This window comes from Peromyscus californicus, unplaced genomic scaffold (genome assembly GCF_007827085.1).
Source record: "Peromyscus californicus insignis strain IS unplaced genomic scaffold, ASM782708v3 Scaffold_5__1_contigs__length_169319896, whole genome shotgun sequence".
In the NCBI taxonomy this organism is placed as follows: domain Eukaryota; kingdom Metazoa; phylum Chordata; class Mammalia; order Rodentia; family Cricetidae; genus Peromyscus; species Peromyscus californicus.
The window spans coordinates 76,987,629-77,000,621 of NW_026294573.1; the positions used below are offsets into that span (position 1 = coordinate 76,987,629).

A 12,993-nucleotide genomic window follows, 5' to 3' on the forward strand; every position below is an offset into this window, starting at 1 on the left:
GTGTGTGTGTGTGTGTGTGTGTGTGTGTGTGTGTGCGCTCGCACATGGATGTTCATGTACAACATTGGTAGCTAAAAGCTAAGTTTGTGTTATGTCAAAGTGTTCAAAAAAAGGAAAAAGGATACATTAAAGTTTCCTGTGTGTTTGAAGCTTTCTAACTCAGGTTTGTCCCCTTTTGTATGTGGGGAGAGTACTTTCAGTATAAATAAGTATGTTCTTAGTATCCAAATATTGCCTGAGTTTTTCTTTGGGATAAGTGGACATCAAGGAAAGGCTAAAGCTACAGTTCCATACTAGTCCAGTTTGATAAACCAGTGAGTTTATAGGGCTTACTTACAGGAACAGGAGGGACCCCAAACAACAGTGTCACTGGAGAGTCCCATTCAAGCACGGATGATGATCTGATCCCCCTCCTGATGATGCTCTTCATTCTCTCCCCCATGGGGATTGTCATCAGTCTCAATATTGGGAAAGTTATTCAATAGCTGCTCAGATTTCAAATTGGTCATGATCAATAGTGCTCCACCAAACTTGGTGTGATGCTTTTGCTGCCACTGGGACAGTCTCTCACTACAGAACAGTAGTGCTCTACCACACCTGGTGATAGCTGATGCTCTTGCTTCCATTGGGAAAGTCCCTCACTACAGACTGCCTGTGTAAAAACATGGTTCCGATTTTTGTTTGTTGATTTACTAATTTTATAAAATGTGGCTTATTTATTTTTAAGTAGTTGAAATATGCTATTACTAAAATACATATTTTTAAAATGTGCAGATTCGATGCTACTTTTCTGGACTAATAGTTAAGAGCAGTTCTCAGCAAGATGTAGAGGAAAGCATAAAAAACAAAATTACTTCAGAAATCTCATGATTTATTCTTGAAAGAACGATGCCACAGATGAGACTCTGGTACTGGAATAAGAGTTCCTCTATAGTATGTTTTAAGAGACAGTGTCTTCATCACATCATCAGGACCACAGAGAGGCAAAGTCAGCTTCATCTGCTCCTCATTCTGAACACAACTAGAAACCACCGTGGCCTGTATAGATCTTCTTTTCTGATGGTTAATGATATATGAAGTTAACGGGGTGCTTTTCTTTTGTATGGTAATATAAAAACTCTGATTGCTTGCAAAAAAATCTTGAAGTTTGGGCTACTGACTATTGACTTTTCCTCATAGAAGGAGGGGATAGAGAGGGTCATTGGACCTTCACCTTTGTATTCAGTCATTGTCCTGTAACCAGTTATACGTGTTTTACCCTAATTGCACATGGCCTTGAAGTCTTGTGGAGATTCTGGAGTACGTATGTATTGGGAAGACTAAGAGAGGGAGCTCTATTTGTGCAACTGTGGGGAAGCCATCCTCCCCACTGGGTGAGACTTTCCTGTGCAGATGTTTGGGCTCATTCACATTCTGGTCAGTAAACCCTGACCCATGCTCTGTATGTATACACAATAAACTCATTGGTTTTCCAGGGTAGACTTTGGTAAAATTGAACTTAGTTTTGTCATTGGGACTTTGAATGAGGGTAGTCTTTGCCTAATAGCCCCTCTTCTTTCCCAAGGGAAAATTTTCCCAACACCCTGTCTTGAAAACAAACAAACAAACAAATGGAATAACAAATAGAAAAGAGTTACAATCTAGAAATAGACAAACTATTCCAAATATGGTCAAACTGTACAATAGTAAAAAAGATCTTGTGTTCTAGGGATATTTAATTAGTGTAAGATTGTATTTGTATCTAGGGTACTCATTCTTTGTATCAGGAAATAGTTCAGCCAATTTAAAAGAATTATATGTATAAGATTTCGCATTTGAGGGCTTTTGTCATTGTAGATTATTGCACAGAATGAACTGATTGCACTTTATACTTCCTCTCCTATGCCAAGGGAACATCATGAATCTCCTGGCAAGTGACAATGTTGTCAGCTTGTTCCTTTGCGCTCTCGTACATTGTGAACTCCTTGGTAAAGTTGTCTCCTCTTTTATCACAAGGTCATTCCATTCTTCATATGCAGATGAGGATTGTGACTCTTTGGCTCTCTGTGATCCTCTGCAGAAGATGAATTATGAAGTTGACAGCTTGCCTGAGAGTTGTTTTGACAGTGGCTTGTCTACTCTGAGAGACTCCAATGAGTGTGACTCTGAGATGGACTACAAGCATCAGAGAGGATTTCAGAGTTTACATGGAACACAGGAGGGCCTTGGGGGAGATGAATCAGACACAGATGTAAGTTAGAAACCATGGTACTCTGATGCCTTCCTTTGACTAAAATCTTGACCATGTTTTATGGGACCACAGATTATGTGCTGTTAAGATCATAAATAGGAAGCTTATTCATTAGAATGTATTTTCCCCCTACCAACCTAAGGAGGAATTCTCAAAGATTTGCCTTAAGAGGAGGTTTGTTCAATAATCACACTGATAGTAGACTCAGTAGCATAGTTTTATTTTTCTTTGGTGTGTGATGTATGTGTGAGAGTCTTGATTTTTAATTGTTGATTTTTTTGGATAGGTTCCTGATATAAGGGATGAAGAAGCGTTTGATTCTGAAAGTGTGGCCTCTGTCTTACACTGGAAGCCACGGGGGTCTGTTGGTGAAGGCAGCACTGGAAGTTCCTCCAGAAAACCCATCTCAGCTCTTTCACTTCAAGTAGGTATCATCTGAGACTCTTTTGTTCATGACATGTTACTTAGGATAAAAATGGCTCCCATCATCACCTGTGTGGCTATTTCCTTCTAGACAGACATGGTAGATAATAACTCCAAACCCACATCTCAGAAGGCTTACAAGATTGTGCTTGCCGGAGATGCTGCGGTGGGGAAGTCCAGCTTCCTCATGAGACTCTGCAAGAATGAATTCCAAGGGAACACAAGTGCAACCCTAGGTATGGCTCTTACCTCCACTGATAGTAGAAGAATGACCATCTCTAGCTTGATTTCTTTTCTTTCAGGATTATATACACAGATTCACAGATTAAAAAAAACCTACATATTCATTCAGGTATACAGACGCTGTGTGTGTTTGTGTGTGTGCCCTTGTGGTAGAATAATCCTTTATTTTCACCAAAATCAAATAAAGAAATTGACTGACAGTGGGAATCTTTGTAGATAGTGGAATCAAACAAACCCTGCTAAGACACAGTAGATTCTTTAATTCCACCCTTATTTTTCAAGCCTTTTTTTGAGCACCTGGCACTGTTGAAGTGCTGAGGTGCACAGTGAAGAAAGCTGAGTGAATCTCAACTTTCAAGGAACTTTCGCCCCAATGGATATAAGTGGACCAAAATGAATTTTAAAAATGCTATGTGGAAAGAAGTGCATATTTCCATTGGTGGCTAGGGATAGAGAGCCTTCTGACCCTTAATTTTATGTTAAGAACTTCTCAATAACCATGGAAAATTTGAGATTAAGTCAAATTCAAATTTGTATTTGTGTTCCTTTCCATATGTCCACAAGAAAATGAGTTTATGTAGCAATAATTTTTCTTTTCTTTTCTTTTTTCTTTTCTTTCTTTCTTTTGGTCTTTCTTAGTCTTTTTAATCTTATTGTATTAGTAAAGGTTTTTATTGCTGTGAAGAGACACCATAATCACAGCAACTCTTATAAGGAAAACATTTAATTGAGGGGACTAGAGGTTCAGTCCATTATCATCATGTAGAACATGGTGGTGTGCAGATGTCATGCTGGCTACATCTTGGCTTGCAGGCAACAGGAAGTCAACTGACCATAACACTGAGGGAAGCTTGATCAAAAGAGACCTTAAAGCTTGCCCCAATAATGACATACTTCCTCCACCAAGGCCAAACTTCCTAATAGTGCCACTCCCCTTGGGGGATGGTTTTTTTTTTTTCAAACCAACAAAAATATTTTTTGGTTAAATTTTTTTTTATCATATTTTCCCCTCCCTCAACTACTTCCAGATACTCCTATTGCCCTACTCACCCAATTTCATCATCTTCTCTCTGTCTCTGTCTCTGTCTCTGTCTCTCTGTCTCTGTCTCTGTCTCTGTCTGTCTCTCTCTCTGTCTCTCTCTGTCTCTGTCTCTGTCTCTGTCTCTCTCTCTCTGTGTGTGTATGTCTTTCAAAAACAAAATCCACATTTAAAAAAAAGCCATGGAGTTCTATTGTGTTGAGTTACTACTCCTGCCCTGGAGGAGGGTCATATATGCAGTAACACTCCATTGTAGAAAACTGATTTTCCCTTCACCAATAGATACCAATTACAAGTATCTTCATTGTTAAAGGTAGGAACCATTGTCCAGTTCTCTCACTACTGCGACCCCATCTGGCTTGAAACTATGTAGGTCCCATGCTTACTAATGTAGTCTCTGTGAGTTCATATGTTCATCAGTTCTTTTGTCTCTGGAAGACACTATTTCCTTGGAGTCATCCCTCCAATCTGGCTCCTAAAATCTTTTTTTTTTTTTTTTTTTTGCCTCCTCTTCCACATAGATTAATGAACCTGGATCTCTTTTAGGACCAAGTGCTCCAAAATCTCTCACTCTCTGTGTCTGGTCCAGTTGTGGGTCTTTGTGTTAATTCCCATTTACTGTAACAAGAAGCTTCTCTGGTGTAGGTTGAGCAAGACACTTATATGTAGGTATAACACTACGTCCTCAGGAGTCATTTTATTGTTATGTTACTTTAGCATATTGAAAGTGTAAAAGCAAACAATCACATAGAAGGGAAAACATGGAATATTTGTTTTGGGGGGCCTGGGTTATCTCACTCAGAATTATATATTTCTAGAGCCAATCATTTGCCTATGAATTTAATAAGTTCAATTTTCATAATAGCTAAATAATATTCCATTGTGTAAATATATGTCATTCTTAATTACCTATTCCTCAGTTGAAAGACATCTGACCTGTTTCTAAATTCTGCTTGCTATGAATAGAACAGCAAAGAACATGAATGAGCAAGTATCTCTGTAGTAGGATATAGAGTTCTTTGGTTATATGCCTAATAATGGCATAGCTCTGTCTTGAGGAAGATCTGTTCCCAGCTTCCTGAACAACCACTACATTGATTTCCATAGTAATGACTGTACAAGTTTGCACTCCGAACAACAATGGATAAGTATTCGCCTTTCCCTGTATCCTTATCAGTATCAGCTGACATTTGCTTTATTGGTCTTAATCATTCTGACTGGGTAAGAGAAATCTCAAAGTAGTTCTCATTTACTGTCTTCTGATGGCCTAGGATGTTGAACATGTTCTTAAATAATTCTCAGCCATTTGTGTTTCATCTTTTGAGAACTTTCTGTTTCATTCTGTATCCCATATTTTAATTAAGTTGTTTTCTTGATATTTAGTTATTTTTAATTCTTTATATATTCTAGATATTAATCTCCTATCAGATATATCATTGGTAAGGATTTTTTTTCTCATTATGTGGGCAAAAATGGCCGTGTTCTTACAGTACAGAAGCTTTTCATGAGGTCTGATTGTTATTTGTTGTAGAGGACAGTGTTGTTGACACCATGTTTGGAAATCCTTTCTTGTGCCACTGAAGTCATCCTTATTCCCCATCTACTCTTCTATCAATGCGGGGTATCTGGTCTTATGCTAAGCTTCTTAATCCATTTGGAGTGCATTTTGTACAGGGTAACAGTATGGATCTATTTGCATTCTTCTACATGTAGCTATCCAGATTGACCAGCACCATTTGTTGAAGATGCTGTCTTTCCCCCAGTGTGCATTTTTGGTTTCTTTATCATAGGTGTGTGGACTTATGTTTTGATATTCAGTTCAATTTCATTCATCAATATTCATTCATATTTATTTTTATGCCAATAACATCCTGTTTTTCTTTGTTGTTGTTGTTTGTTTCCTCTGTGTAGACATGATGTTTTTTAATACTGTAGCTCTAGCACAATTTGAGCTTGGAGATAGTGTTACTTCCAGCAGTTCTTTTATTATTCATAATTATTTTAGAGATCTTGTGTTTTTGTGTTTGTTTATGAAGTTGAAGACTGTATTTTCATTTTCAATTTCTGTGAAGAATTGTGTTGGAATATTGGTAGGCATTGCATTTAATCTGTAGATTGCTTTTGGTAGAATGGCCTTTGTCACAATACTCCCACCCATATAAGAATGTCAGAGGTATTTGCATTTTCTAATATCTTCTTCAATTTCTTTCTTCAATGCCTTAAAGATTTTATTGTACAAGTACTTGCTTACTTAAAGTTATCCCAAGATTTTTTTGTTTTTGAGGCTGTGGTGAAAGGTACTGTTTCCTTGATTTCTTTCTCAGTTTGTTTTTCATTTGGATGTCAGACAGAGGGTACTCGTGTGTGTGTGTGTGTGTGTGTGTGTGTGTGTGTGTGTGTGTGTGTGTGTGTGTGAATTTTGTGTCTTGCTTGTCTTGCTTCTTTGCTCCTTAGCTGTATTAGCTTCCTGGTGGAATTTTTAGGGTAACTTACATACACTATCATAAGAGCTGCAAATAAAGATACTTGGACTTCTTTTCTTATTTGAATCCCCTTGATGTCCTTAAGTTGTCTTATTGTTCTAGGTAAGATTTCAAGCCCTATACTAAATATGTATAAAGAGAGTAGACATCCTTGTCTTGTTTCTGATTTTAGTGGAAATGCTTTGTGTTTTTCACTGTTGAGGATGTAGATTTGATGCAAATTTCTTTTATTATGTTGAAAAAGGTACCTTGTATTCCTAATCTCTCCAAGACTTTTTATCACAGGTAGGTGTATTATTTCAAAGTCTTTTTCTGCATCAAATGAGATGATCATGTAGTGGATTATGTTTTTTGATTTATATACTTTGAACCATCTTGAATCTTTGGGATGAAGCCAACTTGATCATGATGGATAGCTAATCTCTTTGATGTGTTCTTGAATTCAGTTTGCAAGTCTTTTCTTGAGAAATTTTGCATTTAGATTCATAATAGATAATGCAGTATTTCAGTCTGAAAAGATTAACTACACCCAAGAGGCCAAAATGAATAAATCATCCCTGAACATTATAATATATCAGAGTGGGGGTGGGACACAAAGCAATTCTCAACAGATATTAGAAAGTTGAAATAACATCTTGCATCTTCTCTGACTGTCATGGCTTAAGGATCCTGACAACAATAACAACAGCAAAACAGGAAGTATACAAACTGATGGAAACTGAACAAGTCAGTACTGAATGAAAATTAGATGAACGCATAAATCAAAGAAACACCTTTTAGAATAGAATGAAAATAAAAACACAACATACCTAAATCTCTGGGACACAGTAAAGGCAGTTCTATGAGGCAAGTTCATAGCACTAAGTGCCTATATCATATACTAGGAGAGATCTCATAATAGTAACTTAACTACATACCTGAAAGCTATAGAAAACAACAATAGAGAATATCCAAAATAGAAGAGGAGAAGAAATAATCGAGGGCTGAAATCAGTGAAATAGAAACAACAGTATCAAAAATACAAATTCAGTGAATGAAGAGTTGGTTCTTTGAGAAAATCAATGAGATTGACAAATCTATAGCCAAATTAAACAAAGATGAAAAGAGAGATGATTCAAATTTAAAAAGAGAGTAAAGGAAGACATTACAGTAGACACCAAGATAACTTAGAGAATAATAAATTTAAAAATCTGTATTCTAGGGCTAGGAAGACATCTGGATGTCTTCCTAGACATTGAGAAGCATGTACTGTTCTTGCAGAGAGCCCAAGTTCTGTTCCTAGCACCCATATCAGTCAGCTCATACTTCCCTGTTAACTCCAGCTCCAGGGTATCCTACACTCCTTCCTGACTTCTATAGGCACTCACACACATGGCATATATATATATAATACACACAAATGAAATAATAAGATATAAATATCATAAAATTAAAAAAAAAAACTTTATTCCGCCAAACTGGAAAACCTAAAAGAAATGGATTAACAATTTCATATATACAATCTATCAAAGTTAAATCAAGATGAAATAAACAATTTAAAGACGCCTAGAACCCCTAGTGAAATAGTAGCAGTAATTACAATCTCCCAACCACAAACAGTCCAGAGCCAAGTTGATTCAGTAAAGAATTCTACCAGATCTTCAAAGAACTAATGCCAATACTCCTTAAATTATCCCACGAAATAGAAACTGAGGGAGCATTTCCTAATTCTTCTTACCACTATTACTCTGATAACAAAACTACATAAACAACAACAAAAAGAAAATTTTAATGTCATTTTTTTCAAATTTACATAATAAACAGTAGAAGGTGTCTGAAATATACTAATTATCATTTACTTTTCTTCATCTAAGGAGTTATTTAGACAGTCAGAAATGATAAACCAAATTGATTGCCTTCACCACATTGGACATATTTGTAAATTTATAGTTCTCTGATAAACACTTTAAGAAAACAAAAGTGAAATTTCACTTCAATTTAATTAATAAAATAACCAAAGTATTGTTGTGGTTGCTAGAGACCATGACATACATTTGTATGTGTGTTTGTGTGTCTCTGTGTGTGATAAACACACACATATTCACACACACATAAATATACATGTGTATGTGGGTACAATAGTCATATGTGAACATCCATGTACATATACATATAATGTTATATGCATACATATACTTGTACAAATAGCATGCACATAACATACATGCATGTGCATACACATACATTCTTATAGTTTTGCATGTACACATATAGGACTTAGTTCAGTCATCTAGGAGAAAAGAGCTGAGATTGCTCTATTCCATATAGTCAGTTGTACCTTAGGTCAGGAAGACTGCAGTTAGTACATCCATATCTACATATGTAAATTGACTTATTTGAAGCTTGTTCTTTGAAGTCCAAGTGCATTTCTTTCTACTTTGGCTTTGGCTTTAGCTTTAGCCAAAACTTACAGAATTACCTGTGCTATTTCTATTTCAGGAGTTGATTTCCAGATGAAAACTCTGATTGTAGATGGTGAACGAACAGTTCTTCAGCTCTGGGATACAGCTGGGCAAGAGAGGCAAGTGCTTTTCATAGTGTTTTGAATGAAAGAATACAAATAAAAGCCTCATGGGGTTGACTATACTATTTATAGTCATAACATATTACTGTGCTTGAAGATTCTGTATTTGTAATTGTAAGGTATATGTAATACCAATAAAGCTCATCTTTCCAACATCTCCTCCCATATGTTTGTATCATTTGTAAGAGAAGAGGGTCTTTGATCTTCTTTTGAGCTGATGTTTGGTTGTGACTGCATGCTTTGCTGTGGAAAGGAGGCAATATTTCTGAATACAGTGTCACTGTGAGGGATACTTAGTTTTGAAGCACTACATGATAGTCAAACAGACCCTACCAAATATCCTTGATTGAAGGGCAACAGTTACACAAGATAAGAGGCAGATAAACTTCTGGTTATGCCATATCTTAGATTTCTTGCCAATGACCAGCAGTATGAAGCATAAATTTTAATTTTATCTAAATCCCTGTGGGTCAAAATTTTCTCAGTTTTGCAATGAGTATGTTTTATGGCCTGGGTCTGTACTATTCATTGCACTAAGATTCAGTGATGACCATGGAGACACAATCTGCCCTTGGTCACTGCAAATCTTACCTCATTGTTTTCCCCATTTTTGGCCTCTTAGAGATTAGGCCACAGGCAAAAAACAGCATACATCTAGGTTCCTCTGGCCCCACTCCTTAATATATTATCTCCTTTCATTTAAAAAACAAAACAAACGCTAAAACCTCCTCCTGCCCTTTCAGAACACAATTCTCCATCAGACTGGGCATTCCACCATTTTGCATATTTGTGCCTTTGCACATATGTATGTGGGAAGGTACACAGGTGCATGCAAAGGACATAGGTCAATATCAGATGTTTTTTTCAGTCACTCACTGCCTGATTTTTGAGACAAATATTTGGTTTCCCATCTGTCTGTTTGCTGGTTTCTGGGGTTGAACTTTTTTCATTATGCTTTCACCATTGTTGGGGCTAAAGTTTGGGGTTAGGAGACATTCTTGGAATTTCCAGGTGGAGAAAAGGATGGGCTTTCTCAATGATCACTAGACCTCTTTTAGAGAAGCTTATCGGTAGTCTTTGTTGGAACTGGATATAGAAAGTAAAAGCTAAAGGCCATACGAGAGATGAAGTGCAAGGCAAGGACCAGATGACAGGTTGATACCGAGCTTTTGCTTTGTCTTTTCCAGATTCAGAAGTATTGCCAAATCTTACTTCAGAAAAGCAGATGGTGTCCTACTGCTGTATGATGTTACTTGTGAAAAAAGCTTTTTGAACGTACGAGAATGGGTGGATATGGTTGAGGTAAGGATTATAATGAAGAAACAGAAGATGCAAGGGAGTCATGGACTGTTAAGAAATGCAATTGTTTTTTGTTTGTTTGTTTGTTTTTGCTGGTGTGAACGTGATTAGGAGCCACTGATCTGTGCTCTCAAGAAGACTGACAATTTCCAATGTCAATTGGCAACCTTTCCAAGATGGATTCTCAAGTTGAAGATATTTCTGCAAGTAGCTTCTGGAAACAACTTTTGGATTCTTTGATAGATAAAACATAGGAATCCTGTGTAATGAAGTAGAAACACGGATACACAGAAAAGCAACTTTGACAAACATGGAAGTAGTTGGATTGGATGTACAGTGTGGCAGGAATTTTAGAAACAGCTGAGACAATACTGGGATGTTAACAGGGATAAGATCCAAAGTTAAGATTATTCTAGTTGTCATGTGGAAATATTTAGAAATCACAAGATGTCTTGGAAATATGAATTGGCATTTTTAACATGTGAGATGGGTGTCTTTTATGTCAAGATGACTATGTCTCCACTTAAGGACCTTTCATATCATTTGGTTTCACAGTCAGAATTTGTAAAAGTATTATGTTTACTGCCAGTTGTTACTAACAAGCATAAAAACAACAGGGTACTCTTTAGAAAATATAAACTACTGGTAAATATTACTTCCCAAGTAAGTAATACCATCTGTATTTTAAACATATTAAGTTACAGGCTGAAGACTAGTGTTGTCTGATCTCAAGTGTGCCTGTGAATTAATGTTTGCTTCCTGACTACAGAATTTATGGAAAAGATGTTGTGTGATTGGAATAATTCTTTGATGGTGAAACATAAATATGTCATGTTTTACCAAAGCACTATATCTTAAAGTCACTATGAATGTAATTAAAATTATTCACATTTATGTAATATTTTACTTGATAAAATTATCAATATATTACATTTATTTCTCTAACATCTGAAAAAATAAATAAACAAGCATTTTTTTTACATATTGTGAGAACTCTGAGGCATAGAAAGTATATGATACTTGCTTGTTTTCATAATACTAGTATGTAGGGATGGAATGAGTCATAACCTTTTGACTCAACATTGGCCAGTACTTTGATAAAGTACAATAGTGAGTTACAAATGAATAGCAGTTGCCTTGAAACTAAAGGAACACTAAGGAGCTTGTCTCTGCAAGAGAGCCTTCTACTATGGAATAGAACTCAGTAGTCCTGTGCCAAACATCTTATCATTAATATTTGGGGCTTAGTCTCCATTTTCAGGCTTTATGTATGCTGAAGAAAATGCTCAGAAAATGGTAATTCAAAAGGCAAGGTCAGCCAATGCGGAAATGTCCTTACATTAAGTGAGACACTGCAGATGCATATTACAAATGAGCTTTTCAACCATCCATATCACTTTTTCATGGCACCAGAAAAGGAAGAAAATTGTATTCAAGACAAATCACATTGCATTTGAATTTCACTATAGAAAAAGAATGGCCAGAAAGAGACTCCATGGCTCTTCCTAAGATGAGGGACTGAAATTACATAGTCCCTATTAATTGGCTTAAAGAGAGTGTCACCATTGCTAGTTGCAGACATGGATAAGACAGCAAACTAAAGGAATTGTACAGCGAGTAAATGGTGCGCAGGAAGTGGCAGGGATTGCAGAAGAATAAAGAAGGTGGAGCCCAGGCCTGTGATGAGGCAACAGGACCAAGGGGATCTCACAGAGAAAGTAATGTTTACATCTGTACTTGAAAGGATGCTACATTCTATTTATATGACTTTAGGAAGTTATTTACTCAGTGTGGGGGCCCAGAGAGGCTCCCTAGTAAGGCCTTACTCAAGATCAGAAAGTCTGAGCTTCCTTTACTCAGCAGGGCTGAGTAATAGGAATATTTGGCCAAAGGTGTGGTTACCAGGTTACGACCTTGAGAGGGGAAGGTCTTTTGCTCCTCCCCTTGCTGATGTATAAAAAGCTCATCATGAATCAACTCAGGACTGCTGGGTGTTGACCCAGGGCCCCTCAAAGCTATCCTGTGTCTCTATCTTTCTCTCCATCTACTTCTATATTTCCTATCTAGCATCTCTCAATTCCTCACTCCCCTCTTCAAGGGACCCTTTAATAGGTCACAGCTTGACCTCAACACTGGGCCCCAACAGACACTCAGCTCCTTGGCTAGTGTGACTAATTATTTGTTTGTCTTCACCATGAATCCTGAAGAGATCACCAGAGAAGATAGTTCATGAGCATCTGAATGTGTAGAACAACAATTATGGAGGAGGGCCATGTGCTCCTTGCTCTCCTTCACATTAAATACACTTTTATGCCTTAAGTCAAAGATGAATGTCAAATATAGTCTCATGTTTGTCCTTATGTCTTGACCCTGTATGAGAAACATACCAAACTGAATGAGCATGTCGTTTAAGCACTTCAAAGTTTAATTTCCAAGTGTTTGTTGTGGGATGGCTGCTTATTGTAGCTAGGAACCAGAAACGTGTGTTTCTGTTCTGTCATGCATGTCACATCTTTTATTTACATCGCAGCCTTACAAGGTGAAAAATGATCTAGGAGACCCTTACCTCCAGACATGAGCTCCTGGCCTCACTAGTGGTTCTGAGATCCTGTAGAAGTCTGCACACACTGATTGGGTGGCTTTGGAATTTATGACATGACTATTTTGCTTTGTTGTAAACTAGAGTAGTGAGTGTGAACTTTACACCCCAGTC

The 12,993-nt window shown here is 37.0% G+C and overlaps 1 protein-coding gene across 1 annotated transcript in view; it reads left to right on the forward strand.

Annotated features, from left to right (window-relative positions):
- Positions 1-12,993, forward strand: part of Rasef (RAS and EF-hand domain containing) — a 71,932-nt gene that overhangs the window by 43,946 nt on the left and 14,993 nt on the right. Inside the window, exons 10-14 of the mRNA XM_052716796.1 lie at positions 1,996-2,230; positions 2,517-2,654; positions 2,745-2,889; positions 8,897-8,978; positions 10,169-10,283. Of these exons, the coding sequence (XP_052572756.1) occupies positions 1,996-2,230; positions 2,517-2,654; positions 2,745-2,889; positions 8,897-8,978; positions 10,169-10,283 (715 nt within the window). The remainder of the gene's footprint in view (positions 1-1,995; positions 2,231-2,516; positions 2,655-2,744; positions 2,890-8,896; positions 8,979-10,168; positions 10,284-12,993) is intronic.